Here is an 18,469-nt window from a genome sequence, read left to right on the forward strand (position 1 = left end):
TTCACAGACACATCAACATCTAAATTTATCACTCAGTCAATATTCAATATTCTGACCTTTTCCCATTGCATGCTTATATTAATTTCAATCTTCAAAGTAGTGACAAGAAATATGAACAATTCTCTGGTGACCAAGAATACAGACAATAATAATTTCATCAGATTGATAGTGTATTTTTTGTTTTGTTTTTTGTTTTTTTTGTCAGTCATGGGGCATGAACTCTGGGCCTGGGCACTGTCCCTCAGCTCTTCAGCTCAAGGCAAGCGCTCTACTGTTTGAGCCACAGCACCACTTCTGGTTTTCTGGTGGTTTATTGGAGATAAGAGTCTCACAGACTTTTCCTGCCTGGACCAGTTTTGAACTGCAATCCTCAGATCTCAGCCTCCTGAATAGCTAGGATTACAGGCGTGAGCCACCGGCACCTGGCAGATTGACAGTTCTGGTGCTGCCAAGATGACCCTTCTGAAGCTGCAATAGTGGGTATGGCTTAGTAAGTGCTATAAGACATGGCAGAAACATCATGCCCTTCCTGCCAGCTAAGTCATGGCAGCTGAGGTCTGCAGCCAAGTTCAGCACCATCTCCAAGACCTAAAGCCTCATCTACTTGCAAGTTATTATCTTCAGGCTGCAACAACTCAAGTGCTCCAAAACTCATGCTGAGGGTATAGAAGCCAAAGAGAGGAGGAATCCCTGGTAGCTCTCCAGCCAGAGTTCCCTGGAATTATATCACCTCAAGAGCATGGCATTGGCACTGTGGGGTCACTTGATAAGCAGACTGTAGGGACAGATAGTAGACAACATAGTCCAGTGGACTCCAGCAATATCCCTACAGTTACTATAACCCAGCTTTTTCTCACAACGCTGTTGGTAGAGTATTGTTGCTGCCACCCAACTCAATGGAAAAGATGATGCCTTCCATATGTAATGAGCCTGTGTGGAAACAGGCTCAAGGGTTAAAGGCTAGGTTGCCAACTGGTGGCACTGTTTTGGGAGGTTGTCCTAACTTTGGTGGTGGGGCCTCGCTGGGAGGAAGTAGGTCACTGCAGGCATGTCTTTGAAGCTTATACTGGGTCTCTAGTCTGTTGCTCTCTCTGCTTTCTGCCCACCATGTTGTAAGCTGCCTGTTCTGCCAGGTCCTCCTCAGCAAGATAGGTAGAGCTCTCTGAAACTGTGAGTCAAATAAATCTGTCTTCTTTTTAAGTTGTTTTGTCAGGTATTTTTCTTTAATCACAGAGGCAACAGGCTAATACAGCATCCTAGGATCCATGGATCAAATCTCACCCTTCAACAAGGGACAGAACCTGCCAACCCCCAGACTCCACTCACTAACATGAGTTTTTGCTTCTGCAACACTCACTGATAGAGCTCTGAGAACTGTTTGTAGAGGGCGATGGAGTCCATGTCCTGGCCTCGCAGCTTGAGTCTTCCCCACTGTTCCTTGAGCACTTCCAGCTGCTTCCACAGTATCAGGAAGGATCTAAGCAGGGTGAGGGACAGCACAGGATCACACTTGCCCTCCAGCAGAGCAGAGGCCTTTGGGCTGCTTTGAGCCTGATTTCTGAATCCTGGCAGTTTGGACCAATCTGGCTGAAAGCAAGATAGAAGTTAATCATTATTGATAGTGGACCAGTATGGACTAACTTTGTACATGCACCCATGCAGAACAAAACCTTTGAAGACTGAGTCTTTTCCTCAGGAGAAATGGTTTACAGGAGTGTAGCACAGTAGCATCTCTAGATGCTGAATACCCTTCCTGAACAGACAGTGCACAGAAACACCAGAGATGAATCCATGGACACTAGAAATGAACTAGAAACTCATGAAATTGGTAAAAAAAAAAACTCCAATAAATAAAAAAATTTACTATAATCTCATCATGGAGTGTGGGGAAGACTTCAATCTCAACTGTGCTGAGCACTTGCCAGACTGCAGAGGCTATATAGAAAAGGCTGTTTATTGTTATTGTTTCATTTTTAAGGCAGATGAAATATTAGTGTGCAAGTAAGAGAGTTTTTTTTATGCCACATCTTATGTAGCATTAGCACAGCCCTGGTATCCACTGGGAGAAGTTATGGGCAAGATGTGGTTCTCTCATCAATCTCTCAAGAAGGTTCTTCAGTACAATAGGGCACTGGCTGAGCATATAACTATTTGCCAAGAATACCTGTGTACTTTTGTCCTGTGTGTCTTTCCATCCAGAGGAACCCTCCATGATTATAGGATAGCTGCTCAGAAGTACATCTTCCATTAGCAGTTGCACGCTCACCAGCTCTTCATGAGCCACCTTGCAGTCACGGTCACTAAGCCCACATAAGCACAGCTACAAACAAAAGAAAAAGAAACTCCTTCCATTTTGAGGACTTCCATGTATTCTTTATACATAATCTGGGCGAAGAAAACTAGAAACAACTGTGTTTATAAAACCCACCCTCTCAATTATGAGAACAATCCATAAGAACCAGAGTAGCACAGCTTACATCTTCATAACCATATTAGATGGTTGACTTTGTGAAGTATGAAATTCCAGACCCCTTACAGCAGATTTGTGTATGATGAAACGCTGAACAAGAACAAGAGGCCTTGTATTCAAGCCCCAGTACTAGTACACACACACACACACACACACACACACACACACACACACACATACACACACACACACACACACACACACACACACACACACACACACACACACCAGAAAAAAACAATGCAGGAGGCATGACTCAATGATCAGAGCACCTAATTTAATAAGTGCAAGGCCCTGAGTTCAAAATTCAGTACTGATAAAATAGATAACTACAAAAATAAAACAAGGCTATGGGCATGGTTCAGTGGTACAGCAATTGCCTAGCAAGTATGAGGCCCTGCATTCAAACTCCAGTACTACCAAAAGAATGTGAAATTAAAAGAAATTCTTCAATTCTTCTTATGAGTCCTGGTTAAAAAGTTCCTTTCTTGCCAGGTAGGTCAGGAGTCACATGCCTCTGAACTGCCAACATCTGCAGTTTCTGCAAGAGGCCCAGACCATGACTAGAGATAGGGGGCCTCTTCTCTAGGTCACTATGCCATGGGAACTTCAGCAGAGGCTACAACCAGATCTCATTCATACTGAGACATTGATTCTTCTCCACAGTAAGCAAACATGACTCACCTCAAAACACTGAGTTAACAGCTTCATAATGAAAACATGGCATGTGTCATAAAAGACTAAGCATGGAATGGCTGGCCTGGGCACCTGGTGACACCTGCTTTGCAGCCTGAGTTCAGCTCTCTCTCCAAGAAGGGGGAAGATATACATACCTACCTGCATATGATACTCTAGGGTGTCTGGGATGCTACTTATAACTGGAAATGGTCCTCCATCTTGTAAAGATGCTCTCCAAGGGAACAGTGCAAATGCCTAAAGAACCAAATGTTAGTCATGAAATGCTGTGCTGTATCCATAAGATAAAGGCATCTATCTATGAGCCGGATTTCTGTGTCCATATCCCAATACACTGTTGGATGATATATTTATTATATAAAAACACTTCTGATAGTGCATCCCAATGATGTAGGTGAGAGGAGAGGAAAACTCACTTCTTTTTATTGCTTTTGCAGCAGATGCTTTCAGTGTAACTAGTCAGTATCAGTCAGTACTAATCCAACAGGACATATTTACTATTAACAAAAGGAAACCTGCTTGAATGCTTGTGGTATTAGGAACCTTAAAAAGTTGGCAATCCAATTCTAGAAATCAACTCAAGACCAATGCTACAATTTATTACAGTAGGTCCCTGCCTTCTCCATAGACAATACAAAGTACCTCCATATCTGTGAGTCTAGGGCAGCCCTTGATCCAGGAGGCCTGCCAATTCTACCCCATTCAACACTTCAAGGCCTGAGTATGGCTTCAATCAATTCCTAAAGACAGAGCTGATTTTGATAGCAAGGACACCTGCATGCGGCTCATCCCAGGCGAAGCCCAAAGGCAGAAGGAGCAGGAGTAGGTCCAATAGCCCTGACAAGCAGGGCCCTGGCCCAACTCTGTCTTCTGGGTCTAACCGAAGACCAAATGGGCAGAGAGTCATTATTGCATAGTACAGAAGTGTGGTACATGTTGGTGTTGATGTAGCATATGATAGCAAAACATCACATGGGACATTTTGATTTGAAAGCTAGCTCCACAAATTCTTTGGTACTCTATGCATCCAGAGATGGGGTTTAATTTTGCTCCTCTTTAGTGTGTGGCTGGATTCGGGGACTGACTTCCAGTGAATCAAGTAAAGCAGAAATGATGGGACATTACTTAGGGAAATTGAAGCAATATAGACAATGACTTCCATCCTGGAGTACTGTTCATTGGATAGTTTTGTTCTCTTGGATTGTTTGTTCTTGGAGAAGTTCTCTGCCATGCTGTGAGCAGGCTCTGTAGAGAAGTCTACCTGAAAAACCTTGGAAGTGAATCTTCTGACATCTACCAATAGCTATGTGATTTCTTTCCCTGCCCTAGGATGATCATAACCCCAGCTAACATCTTTATTGCAGCCTCATAAGGAATCCTGAGCCAGAACTACCCACATTAGCCACTTCCAGCTTCCTGATCCTCAGAAACTGTGAGAGATAATGAATGCTTATGATCTTAGTCTGTTAAATATTGGAGTGCTTTGTTCTTCAACAGATAAGTTTGTGACCTGGGGCTGTCATGATTCTCCAGGAGTCTAACTCTCCCTTCCCTGAACCTTGGCCCCTTTCAAAGGTGGATAATATTCCTGCCTGGGAGCAGTAATAGTTGTCAGGATAACATTTGATAAGCCATATGGTAACCACTGACCTAATTTATGTCTAGTAATTGTGACCATTATTTACTTAACGGAAGGGATGAAAATATTTGCGTTGCTCCCACCTGGGAGCACACAAGCTGTTGTCTCAAGCAGACTGGAGCATTTGTGGAAAAGAGCTGACTGGGAAGAACAGGTGACCTGGGTGGGAGGCAGGAGGTTCCTTGTGTGACTGAAAGTTGGGGACAATGAAGACTGGATTACATTATTAAGACACTTGCAAATTTTAAACCAAATGGAGACACATTGACAAAATTCTCTACATGCCACACACCTTTTATAGGTAGAGAACACCTTTAAAACTCACCTGGAGGCCCTGGGGATCCAGTGGCAGAGGCAGGCCGAGCTGTGAAGCAAAAATGCTCTTCCTAAGGGCGTTGCTCAGTGGTGGCAACCCGTGGCACATGCCATCTGTGACAGACTGGTAGGCAGGAATGTTTCCAGCAGCTAAAAACGTTCTTAACCAAAACATGGGAGATATTGTATTTAAAGCAGTTACTGAAGTTTCTAAAACTCAAAATTGTCTTCAGAGTTACTTAGTAGCAAAATCTCATTTTGACAAGATGCTTCTTCCTCAGCCTGTCATCCACACACCCTCATGGTTCACCGCACTTAACGAAACGTTGATGCACTCTAGACTAGAACTGCTTTGTTTATGTTTTTTATTGGTGGATATTAAACTGTACAGATAAGGGGTTTCATCATGACACTTTTCTGGTTCAGGAGTTACCGGGGTTTGAACTCAGAGCCTTGCACTTGCTAGGCAGGTGTTCTACTGCTGAGCTATACTTCCAAGGCCATGTTTTGCACTGATTATTTTGAGATAGATTCTTGCTTCCTGACTGGGTATGTACCACAATCCACATCCTCATAGCTAGGATGACAGGTATGTGACAACAGTGTCAACTTCTTTCTGTTGAGATGGAGTCTCTTGAGTATTTCTGTCTGGGCTGTCCTGGAGCCATGATCCTCCAGATGTCAGCTGTTATGCTACCTGGATGACAGGCTGGACCTACTATTCTCAAGTATTGGTGGAAAAGGGACTGACCTTTAACCATGATCCTTTCAAGAAGCTAGGATTACAGGCATGAACTGCTGTATCCAGCTTTGCCATACTTTTATATGTCTATAAATGTACTTGGATCCAATTTACCTTCTTTAGACTAGCACTATTTTATAGAACTTTCTGTAATGATAAAAACACTATCTGTACAGAGCACATGTGGCTGTTGAACACTTGAAATATAACAAAATGTGACAAAATGAAGGACTCAGCTTTTTTTTTTTATAGTTGCTTTATTTGTTTTTGTTTATGTGGTACCGAGGAATTGAACTCAGGGACTCAGAATGCTAGACAAGCACTCTAGCCACTAAGCCACATTCCCAGCCCTGAGGGATTCAGTTTTAAATTTTATTTCGTCTAAATATTAATTTCAGTTAAATAGCTATATCTGACTACCAAGTTGAATACTACACCTGTAACTCTAGAACAAAGATTTCAAATGTTTGTTCAATTATTTTAAATCCAACAGCCAGGACAATAATTATTGACATTTAAAACAAGATTTGAAATTAAATAAGAGCCAGGGGTCAGAGAATGAATGGTTTGGTTTTGTTTTAAACAAAAATTGGCTTTGCATATCAAGAGCCATAAGCCCTGAAGACTAGAGCATGAAATTTATACCATAAGCAAATGAGAAGAGGATGTACATAAGGAATTAGCTTGACTTTGTAGCAAGGAAGAGGAGAGTTCTAATGGATGCCTCAGAAAAGCTGTGACATATGGTTAAGTTGGGGTGGGGGTCCCATAGCACAAGGGTCCAAATACTCCATGAGTCAGCAATTTTCCCATCAGGCTTTGTGCCAGCAGGCAGAGAGCAGGCCAACCTGCCCTTTGGGAAATATTCTGTGCTTGTGGTCTTGTGACAGACCTTGTGATATGATCTATTGTACAGCAGAGCAGGAGAAGATCTTAGGTGACTCTATAAGGCTGTTGCCCTGTGGTCTTTGATCTGTATCCTTCCAATTCTCCTCCCAGGCTATGGAAATGAACTTCTCTCATCCCAGCCAACTCTCTTTAGTCCTTTCTTTTTCTTAGTGGTGACAGTATTGAGGCTTAAACTCAGGGCCCAAGTGCTGTCCCTGGACTCTTTTACTCAGCTAGCCTTCACCCATTTAAGTTGTAGCTCCATTTCTGGCTTTTTGGTGATTATTTAGAGATTAATAAGAGTCTCATGGGCTTTCCTGCCCCAGCTGGCTTTGAACTGTGATCCTCAGATCTCAATCTCCTGAGTAGCTTATAGTCATGAGCCACTGGTGCCTGGCTCAGTTCTTTCTTTTTAAACTTTGGAGAAGTCTTCAGCTACATAAGCAAAATGTTCCCTAGGGTAAACATCCCTATTTGTTCAGTCTTACAGAGCTCTGAGAAGGTCCAAGGAACTTCCTTAAGCTTCCTGTGTCTTTTGATTATATAAGACTTTCCTTTGTTTGCAGATTCAGTGGTTCATAAAATGATCAAGAGGGATGACATTTATCTATCAGCTTTTTTTTTTCTTCTCTTACCTTCTGCCTTCTCTCAGAGTTTCCTTCTCTAGCCAGAATCAAGGGTACTCAGACTTTGGAGCTGAAAAAGCCTAGTTTCGAATTCTGGTTTACCTCTTACTTGCTGTACCATTCCCATCAAATATAACCTGGAGCACTCTGAAGATAAAAGGCCAGGCAAATGCAATAAAGAAAGGGGCTGATGTAGAAGGAGATATGGGTCAGGGTGCCCTCTGTTCCTGCAGAGTGTACTCAGATGAAGTAATCCTGGAAAAGCATTCTAGAGGAATAGAGCAGTTTCCTTGCACAGTACTAGTTTAGTCCTGCATAGCTGCAACCCAAATCCTCACCATGGGTAAGTTCCTTATGAATTCTGACCTTGGGCTTTAGAGCCCAGAAGCCTTCTACTGAATGGCCATCTAGCTGATCAGAACCTTTATGTCCTATGTGCTTGACTAACCCAGGAAGCTATCTGGCAGCAAAAGAAAATGAATTAACATTGTTATTACATTTTTGTCCTACTGAATTCACAGTCTAAGAAATTCACAGGCAAAGTAAAGAAAATGCAGAAAAGAAAGAAAACTTGAGCACATTCAGTACAATGCCCACACTCACTTCTCCAACCACACCAAGGGTAGAAAATATAATCCAGATGCAATACCCGGGGTCCTGGTTGAACAAACATGAGTACTATGAATTAACCAAAAGAAGCTGCTGAATTTTGACAATTAAAGAATAAGCAGAGCTAGGTGCCTGGTGACTCATGACTAGAATCCAAGCTGAGACCTGAAGGATTGAAATAGTAAAGACAGTCTGGGAAGTTAAAATGTTAAATGGATATGTGGCTAAACTGAGTACCAGCCATAAGCAAGCATGCCAATCCAAGAATACAAAGCCCTGGTTCAAGTCCCAGTCCTGGCACCAAAAATTAAAAAAAAACTGAAAATTATAAAAAAGGCAGAGATGCCCAGTCCAGGCCCAACTCTCTTCTCCCATATAACATTTATTCTGGGATCTAGAGGTATGGCTCATTAGTAGACCATTTGCTAAAAACATGAAGCCTAGAATTCAAAACTTCAGTAGGACCAAAAAAAATACCCAGAAACATTGTGAATCTTAATTCAAACTCAATCCAAATCTTATCAGAATCATAATTAATTAGCCAAATGAAGCATTCTTTTTTTTGCATGCAGAATACTTAATATGATGGTTTTTTTGAGGTCAAGGGAATTTATAAATTTAACTCCAGGAGCCAATTCTAGCAGTTGCAGAAGTGTAGTGAAAATAAGTAAACAAGTAAATAAACAAACAAACAAACAAACAAATAAATGTCTTAGGGATTCTAATCTTTAGACATCTAGAATTTTTACTCTCCATAAAACAACCTGAATATTGGAAGCAGGTAATTGTGATGCAAACTTCTGAAACTACATTTAATAAAACCAGGCATATTGAAATAGATCTCACTCAGACAGCCTTGCAGCAGGACACATTTGGTAGCTGGTGTTCTAGAACTGATTGTGCTTCTGACTATTTTAAGCTTATTATCTAATCTTGCCAGGAGCGGCCGCCCTAGCTGGTCACTGAGCAAACACTGGCTCAGCAGAATTTGTTAGGCAGGAATAGCTCTCCAGCCCTTACCGGACGAGATGCCTCACTGCTGAATCGAACTGGAGCAACATAACCTCCCTGTGGAGCAGGAGGGCCTGTGCCACCTGGGTTGGATCCTGGGGGCTCTGGAGGCTGTCAAGTGTCTTCTGCAGCTCTTGAAGCTCAGACCCTAGAAGATGGACAGCATTGTCAGACAGTGTGAAATACCGGTTTCTACAGCCAACCCAGTGATTCTTTATTGAACCCCCCCAAAGCTGACTGGTCATCTAGACAGACTTCCCTTCCTTGTGGATGTACCAATTATGTACTTTTGCAAGATCAGCAAAGCTTTATTCAGTAGAACTGGAGATCTGACTTATCTTTCCTTCCTTCTTTCTTGCCTTGGTAAAACAAAACAAAAGAAAACAAAGCAAAACTTGCTGTGCTTATTATCATAGTAAGAACATGCTATTGAAACTCAGTTTTGAAATTTATAAGACACTATGGTCTCAAAATAGAATTAAAATGAGAAATCATAAAGGACTGGGAAAGTATACTGCTCAGGATATTTAATAGGGACTTGAAATTACATAAATTATAATCAGCATGCATTTTCATTGTCACACCAGCCCTCTCAGCCTTCCCTGCCACTGGCTCATGGACCAATTAAAGCATGTAAAAATACATGCATTTATATGCACACATATAAATATATATATGTGCACATATATATTTACACACATATACATCTTTCTAATACATTCTACTCATTTTAGGAGTAAGCATGAGAAGACACTACTTAGCTTATTTCTTGGGCACCTATTACAAGAGTAGGTGCCATATAAATAAATGTCTACACAGTCAAGTTGGAAATGTAACAGGGAAAATTTTTGGAGCACTCAAGCTGTGTTGAGGAATCTGGCCTGCATCTGGACATCTATCCTGGGGATCTATCTATGTTATTTGGCCCAGAAAAGGGAGTGAATCTGACAAAATAGGAAAGCCCAGCAAAAAGTAAAAAACTCTTAGGAAGCCTAAGGGGCTTACGCTCTCAGGACTACCAGACTATCAGCTGGTTAAAATGCTGACAGTCCTTCTGAAGATAGTGCTAGTCTTCTACCCAGAAAGGACATTCCTGCTATGGGAAGAAGGATGGCGAAGTTGATCACTATCCCTGCACATGTATACCAGAATTGCTGGAGTTCCTCCCCCTTCCCCTCCTCCCCCTCCCCCTCCTCCTCCTCTCCCTCCTCCTCCTCCTCCCCCTCCTCCTTCTCTCCCTCCTCCTCCTCCTCTTTCTTCCTCTTTTTCTTTCTTCTCCTTCTTGTTTCTTCTTCTTCTCCTTCTTGTTTCTTCTCCTCCTCCTCCTCCTCCTCTTCCTCCTCCTTCCTCCTCCTCCTCCTCCTCCTCCTCATTTAGACCCAAGCAGTATTTCCCCATTTCCCCCATGTGGCCCAGTTCTGGACCTGCTCCAGCACTGGAGGAAAGCAGGGGACTGTGGGAAGGGGAAGCTCTATGGGAGAGCTTGATCAGGGTTAAAGATTGTTCTTAGTGCTTACAACAATTTCTCTTGGCTCTAGGAAAGACTAAGCAATCCAGATTCATATCCATTTGCTGTTTTACACACAACAGAAAAATGGATTCCTGAATTTTTTTCCTGACTCTCAAATCATTGGTTCTAACAGTCAATTTTTTAAAATGAGTGCTCTAAATCTGATAGTCCTATTGGGCTCCAAAAAGGGTATATCAAAAGAGAAGTAGCATCCGAGAAGATGGCACAGGGACTTTAGTGATGACTTGTGAGAGGAGGGTGGTTCCTGAGCCCTAGTTGTTCAAGGCCTAGTTTTGTTTTGTCCATAAGGAATGCATGGTCAGTCCAAGTGGCAAGCAGGGAGAAATGTTTATAATTCTCTGCAATGAGGAAAATATAAAGGTACACATACTTTATGATTAAAGCCCTGAGAATGTACATGGAAATGTATTTGGGCAAGGGCTAGAAGGGAGTAAAAATGCATCAAAATACTGCACTTGGTGGAGTGGTTGGGTCATGGGATCATGTCCTCTTGGTGCTGTCTGTACACTCTGAACTACTTTTCCTCTGTTATTTACTGATTTAAAAAATCTTCATTCTGGCTATCCTTTTTGTGGGAATAGGACCCTGTGGGAAGGGAAGTGGCAGACTAGGCAGGGAGAGGCGTCCGACAGATGATTCCCAGGCATGGGCGGCAGGCAAGGTGGAACACGAGGAAAGGGAAAGTTTTTCATGCCTTTCCCAAGAAGGAAAAGAGAGATAGACAAAGAACAGAGACAGAGGAAAGGAGAAGTAGGGAAAGTGTGAAGTATGTGTGTGTGTGTGTGTGTGTGTGTGTGTGAGAGAGAGAGAGAGAGAGAGAGAGAGACAGAGACAGAGACAGAGACAGAGACAGAGAGACAAAGAGAGACAAAGACAGAGACAGAGAGACAAAGAGAGGCAGAGAGAGACAGAGACAGAGACAGAGACAGAGAGAGTAGAGTCAGGAAAGGAGAGAGAAAAGAAGACAAAGGAGAAAAAGAGACATAGAGAAAGACACAGAGACAGAAAGAGGGAGAGAAAGACCGAGGAAAGGAGAGACACAAAGGAAAGACAGAGGAGAGAAAGACTGAGACAGGAGAAAGGGGGTTGGGGGGAAGGCAAGCTAGCTCAGTGTGATTTGCATTCTTATTCCACTCTGCTGCTTCTCATTGACTGCAGAGGGAGTTGCTGGCTTTCAGGGAAAGGGAGAACTTGCAGGGTGGGCAGAACGTTTCCTTGGGCTGTAAGAGCTGCCACTTTGGCTTCTGCCTCTATCTTCCAAGGGGGAGGAGCAAAACCCAAAATCCCGAGAATACATTTTTACAATACTGGAAGCATTTAAGTCCACACCACTCATTTTCTCCACCTCCAAGTAGCTCTGACATGGCTTAAAGGAACAGACTCCCATTTTTCTCTTGTTCCTCTAGCATCAGGAACTAAGCAGCCTTTAAAAAAAAAATGATTATCTTAGAGTGGAATTTTTTTCTTTTTAGTTTACTTAACCTTTTATCTCTTTTCAGCAGATCAGAGCCTGCAAAAGTTTCCCCATTCTCCCCCAAGCACAAATGTCTGTCCTTACAACGTGCTGAACTGTGCATGTCTAAGCACACACCTTGAAAAACCTGCATCCCACAGGGCTCAGGGGTTTCCAGTTGTCTAGCACCTAAACAGCAGGAAACAGTGGCTTCTAGGTCCTCACATCTGGACCCCCATCCCACAATGTCTCAACACCACACTGTTGGGCAGATGTACTGGCCACAAACAGTTGCCCTCCCTAGTGTCATGTTGAGACTGTCCCTCCTGTTTCCTCCACTATCCAATCCACTTCCCCCAAACCAGGATGCGTGCTCCCAAACCACCTATCTGCAGGCTCTTCTCAGCATGCTTCTTGCTCCCAACTGCTGGAAACGTCCTCATTTGGAACCTGGCTCTGGATCTCTCGACTTCAGTCTCACACCCCAAGGACATGATGGGCACTTGTCTTGGCCACTCTCCTATTTTCTGACCTTTGTGAGAAGTCCGGTACCCAGTAACTTCGCTAAGAGCATTTTACTGTATCTTCTGAGTAACTCTCAATAGTCCCCAGGGTGGAAGTGCTTTGGTACTTTCATTTTTCATGCCAGTCTGAAGACTTGCACGATGCCCCCTCCTCATGCCTTGCCTCAGCTAGTCATCCTTCTTCCTCCAAGCTGATCACTCAAACCCTCCCCTAGGTCCCACAAAAATGTTCAGATTCCTTCAGCATAGATAGCATAATCCAAATCGATTGGCCACTATCCTGTGTCCGCCACACAGTTGTTCATGCACTGGCCAGAGAAGAACAGACTCTGATTATATCACATTTTTAAATCACTAGGTTTAAACAGACTCTCTTCTTAGACCATCTCATTCTTTAAATTCCTGGCTACTGTTATAATATTTTCCTATTATTGACTAACAGTTACATAACTAGTGACTTTCTGGAATAGGAACCAAATTATTAAATTAAGATCAGATTCTCTGTTTCTGATGAACTCCACTCACTACATATGAGGCTATTATTTTTTTTCCAGTCCTGGGGCTTGAACTCAGGACCTGAGCACTGTCCCTGAGAATCTTTGTGCTCAAGGCTACTACTCTACCACTTAAGCCACAGCACCACTTCTGTCTTTTTTCTGAGTAGTTTATTGGAGATAAGAGTCTCATGGATTTTCCTGCCCAGCTGGCTTTGAACTGCAATCCTCAGATCTCAGCTTTTTGAGTAGCTAGAATTACAGGTATAAGCCACCGGCACCTTGCCATATGAGGCTATTACATAGTATCTTATAAATGCTATAAAATATTAATACTATAAATGGTTAGACTTGTTTTATAATCTGGGTGCTGAGCTAGGACTCACTGATCAGCCTTAAACATTCTTACCACTAGGACTATCAGGTGGTATTAGCTAATGCTAACAGGGACTGCTGCAAGTTTCTTAACATTGAGTGCTTGGCTCTGAACTAGCTGCGTGAGTTCACACTGACCAGGAAGGAAAGGGAATGGAAGAAAACTAATCTTTAGTATGGCCTTGTGCATCCTGCTAGAATTCTTACATGGATTCAAATCCTGAGAACATCTCTATGAGACAGATATTGTTATCTTATTTCATGGATGGACAAACAGAAATGCAGTAGTGAAGTGTTTAACATCTACTAACTGAAGAGCAGAGACAGGCATTGACATGAGCTTCCTGACTCCTTGGTGCCCTTTGTGGTTTAGGCTGTCCATGTGGAATCAATCAGGTAAATGTGCAGTTTGGAGACAGTATATACTGGCACTACTCCTCTGCCCTTCTTACCACTGTCCTTTATAAGGATTTCCTTATATATATATTTCCTTATATATATACTGTAGTTCTGGCTTTCCGAGTATTAAGAACTTTATAGAATTTCAGATCAATATAGGAGGCAGTTTTCATCATCATGAATCACTTACCAATGCCCTCAGTTCCTCCCCAGTTGCCTCTCGAAGGGCTAGGACTCAGAGGGAATTCAAAGCATGCTGCACAATTGCCAAGTTTAGCAAAACTGAAAAGGTAGGCCACAATGTCATGGAGAGGTCCTATCAGCTGGAGAGTCAGCTTTAAGGCTCTAAAAGCTGCCTGTGGGAAAAAAACAACACAAGGAAATACATTTTAGGAAGTTGCTAAGAAGCAAAATAAAATATTTGAGTAGATTAGGGATAATATCTTTAAACAAGAATACAGTGGTCCCTCGGTATCTATACGTCAGTGGTCCCAGGAGCTCCACTGGTATGATCATATGCAGATGAGCAAGCACTTTATTTAAAATGGAGTGGTAGTTACAAGAGTCTCCTTTAAATCATCTCTATGTTACTTATAATGCCTAATGCAATGTAACTATTGGTGTAGTGTGTTGTTTAGGGCATAATGACAAGAAACAAAATGTCGGTGTATATTTAATACAGATAAAGCTATTTTTCCAAATATTTTCAGTAAGTGGTCAGTTGGGTCTATGAATGTAGAACCTGTGGTACAGATGGCTGACTGTATATAAATAAATATTTTTACAATGTATGTAGGATAATATGTGAAAGAAAAGAAAACAACAAGCCCAGTGACTCATGCCTATAATACTAACTATTCAGGAGGCTGAAATTGGAAGGACTATGATTCAAAGCCAGCCTGGGCAGAAAAGTCTTTGAAACTACATCTTCAAAATAACCAGCAAAAGCTAGGCTAGTGGCATGATTCAAGTGGTACCACCCTAGCAAGCAGGAAATCTTGAAATCAATTCTCTCCCCACTTTCCAAAAGAAAAAAAAAATCAAGCCTATTGATGAACTTACTTGTTTTAGACAAAGTCACTCCTGTGGGAATAGAGGAGGAGGAGAAAGGCATGTGTTTCTGTTTATTTAAGGTAATGAATGGCTGTGAATTAATGGAAATGTGTTTGTGTGACCATTAGTGAATTATAAAGGCCACAAGCTCACAGCAGGAACCCATATTCAGACAGCATTGTGAATACCTGAGTGAATAGGCTTAAGCAAAACATGGGTATTTATCTCTAAACAGACTCTCATTTACAAAGAAAAGTCAGATTATTGCCCAAATGCCATATTCAACCTTGCAATTCTATTTAACACATGCCTATGTATTTTATGTGTTTCTATATCTACTTTTTGTGGTTATCAATATTATTCTCTAACAGTAAGTTAAGGTTCATAGAAAAAAACCCTCAAAAATTAGTAGCTGGACATCGTGGTGCACTCTGTAATCCCAGCATTTGAGAGATTGATGCAGATGGATTGTAAATTTAGGTCTAGTGAGATGGTGCCTAAAAAAAATAAAAATAAACAACCCCCAAATTCAGCTACTAGATGCAAGTGTAATCCTTATCTCTCATTACCTACAGACAGGGTTTTATTGAAATGTTTGGGGGACACTAAGAGTTAATAAGGAATGTCAGAAGCTCATGTTACTGTTTATAAATGACCAGAAAAAAACAGAACTTGGGATATAATAAGGCCTGGCAGAAATTACAGAAAAACGTATTGGGATCTATGAAATGATTTCAGTTACTAAACGTGTCCTAAAACAAACAAGAGGTGGTGTCTGTCATTGCTGTGTTTAACTAGTGAGACACAAGAAAATAGCCAGTTTCCATTTGGACACATCCAGAAAATACAAACCTTTTCTGGCAGAGTTTTGAACATAACTAGCACTTCTGAAGGATGGGGTATGAACCATAAATTGAGGAAGACTTTTCCATCGGCTGACAACAAACTCCAGGGCCGGGGTTGAAAATGCCTGTAGCATTGGAAGAGAACACCAGTCACACCAGTTTTTCCCCAAACCAGAAGCATTGTGGGCTGCCTGAACTTAGGACACAGGCCGCAGGCTGTAGAGGCCTGTCACCACCTGCCCAGTCCCAGCCCCACAGCAGCAGGCCTCTTTTGCAGCAGCTCCCAGTTGGCCAGAGTTCATTATAAATAACCCAGCAGGAAGGGCAGTTGGGCTGATTTTAGCCTAAGCTATGTGGTAGGGATGTCCTTGAACATAGAGGGAGAGAAAGTGTGGTAAGAAAGGAAAGGAAGGACAGGACTTAGGAGTTTGCCATCCTACCTGGAGCTCCATTCTTTATTTTATATCATGTAATGCTTCTTACAATCTCAGGATGGATCTATTTTTGTTCCTGTTCCACAACTGAGGAAATTGAGGACTTAAGACATGATGCAGCTCCTGCCTACCAACTCCTAAGAAACCAATCTGGGTTCCAGAGAGCAGCTCCATTTTTCTGCCAGATACCCCAGCCTCTAGGCTTCTTTTGCTTCTCTCTGTCTCTGTTGTCCAACTCCAAACACCCTATCACTTTTAGACTGTCCCTGCTGCAGTTTATATACTACGTGCTATCTGCTATGTCTGGAATAAGGATTGACATAGCACAGGTGCCTGGCCTGAGAGAGAGAGAGAGAGAGAGAGAGAGAGAGAGAGAGAGAGAGAGAGAGAGAGAGAGAGAGAGAATGTCACAAGCATTCCTATAGCCTGGTGCATGCCTCCTTGAACAACCTTCTTGGTCTTGTTGTTATTTGTAGTTTTACCCCAAATAGACATACCAGTAAAAGATACTCTGTTGGGTTTTGGCTGTTTCATACAAATGGAAACCGTCTGTGTGCAACACCGCCCTTGGAGGGAGGTGACATGCTGACCTGGTTTCTGATTGTCCTAGGCGTGAGGTGGCCCAGAGCTATTGAATCTGGTTAACTGTGTTTGGCTGGGGTGTGGGTAGTGGTGGCTCACCCAGTTAACAGGGTAGGGAATTTGGCATCGAGGGACCTGATTTTTTTTTGCAGGGGGGGGGGGACTCCGGTCATGGGGCCTGAACTCTGGGCCTGGGCATTGTCCCTCAGCTCTTCAGCTCAAGGCTAGTGCTCTACCACTTGAGCCACAGTGCCACTTCCGGCTTTTTTCTTTTTGCTTATGTGGTGCTGAGGAATCGAACCCCAGGGCCTCATGCATGCAAGGCAAGCGCCACCTTCCCAGCCCCATGAGGGACCTGATTTTTATTCCAATTCCAGCATCCATATGTAGATAGATAGATAGATAGATCAATAGATAGATAGATAGATAGATAGATAGATAGATAGATAGATAGATAGATAGATAGATAGATAGATAGATAGATAGATAGATTTATTTTTGGGTAAGTTGTGGGGCTTTAACTCTGGGCCTGGGCACTGTCCCTCAGCTCTTCAGCTCAAGGCTAGCGCTCTACCACTTGAGCCGCAGTGCTACTTCCAGTTTTCTGGTGATTAATTGGAGATAAGAGTCTCACGGACTTTCCTGCCTGGGCTGGCTTTGTATCATGATCCTCAGATCTCAGCCTCCTGAGAAGCTAGGAATACTGGCATGAGCCCCTGGCGTCTGGCTCACCATCCATGATTCTGTGGCATTAAAAAACTCTTTTGTCTCTTCATAGTTAATATGAGGGTAACAATTTCTAACTTACAGGACTGATGTGAGGAGAAAGTATTAAAGGAGCACATAAAAAAGCATTTTGCAAGTCGTGCGCTACAAGGTTTGTCATTATGCTACTGTAGAGGTATGTGACATTTGGAGCAGTAAAGAAGCCCAGGGTGGGCAGGAGCCAAGGGTGCCCAGGGAACCTGAGAGTCATTCGTTAAGAACTGGGGACCTGACTCTCCAGACAGGATGTCCCAGAACTGAGGATCCTGTGGGAAGAGCAGAGAGCAGGACTACTTCAGGTTCACGAGGATTTTGCTGGAAGAGGCCTCACAGGAAATAGCAGAGGGAGGTGTGCAGTCAGTGTGGAGCCCTCACCCCCACAGTCGCCTGGCCACAGTGAGCCTGGGCTTAGAGAGACGAACCCTCTGTTTGTCCCATTCTTCCCTAGGTCAGTCTTCTGGCTACAACTACTGTTGATTTGCCAGTGACTCCTACATCTACATAGGTGGGCCTGGCCCTTCCTCAGCCACAGAGTTCCAACCCACTCCTTTTTGGCTGGCAGTGCCAAGCTCTGTCAAAAAAAAAAAAAAAGCAACACCCAAGTTGCTCACCCCTTACAGCCCAATCCTGTGTTTACATGTTAGGGTTTCACAGTGCCTCAGTCCCCAGAAGCCAGGGAGCCAGGGCGATGTTTGTAGACTGTCCCTTCTCATTGCTCCTAAGGCTCTAAGGATTCTATTGTTTAAACCACTCGTACTTATACCCAATTTTCATTCAATTTCCAGGAGTCTCAATGGGAGGATCTCATCATCTAGGGGGCATTATAGGGAACTTTTGACTATCATGATGAGGAATACATTATTTCTTAGTCTTGTGGTGACTCAGATGACCCATCTTTCTTACTGAAGTACAACACAGCTCTTCAATCTTTTACCTGAAGACAGAGTCTTTTCAGTTCCAAATACCCACCTCCCTTTTTTAGTGCCAGTACTGAGACTTGAACCCAAGGCATCCAACA

General features: G+C 42.8%; 1 protein-coding gene across 1 annotated transcript in view; it reads right to left on the minus strand.

Moving 5' to 3' along the window:
* Positions 1 to 18,469, minus strand: part of LOC138818976 (uncharacterized) — a 147,308-nt gene that overhangs the window by 42,975 nt on the left and 85,864 nt on the right. The window contains exons 28-34 of the mRNA XM_070010136.1: positions 15,678 to 15,795; positions 13,963 to 14,128; positions 9,006 to 9,144; positions 5,131 to 5,281; positions 3,308 to 3,403; positions 2,165 to 2,320; positions 1,358 to 1,587 (exon numbers count right to left, since the gene is read on the minus strand). Of these exons, the coding sequence (XP_069866237.1) occupies positions 1,358 to 1,587; positions 2,165 to 2,320; positions 3,308 to 3,403; positions 5,131 to 5,281; positions 9,006 to 9,144; positions 13,963 to 14,128; positions 15,678 to 15,795 (1,056 nt within the window). The remainder of the gene's footprint in view (positions 1 to 1,357; positions 1,588 to 2,164; positions 2,321 to 3,307; positions 3,404 to 5,130; positions 5,282 to 9,005; positions 9,145 to 13,962; positions 14,129 to 15,677; positions 15,796 to 18,469) is intronic.

Source organism: Dipodomys merriami, unplaced genomic scaffold (genome assembly GCF_024711535.1).
Source record: "Dipodomys merriami isolate MVZ:Mamm:240054 unplaced genomic scaffold, mDipMer1.0.p SCAF_8, whole genome shotgun sequence".
NCBI lineage: Eukaryota > Metazoa > Chordata > Mammalia > Rodentia > Heteromyidae > Dipodomys > Dipodomys merriami.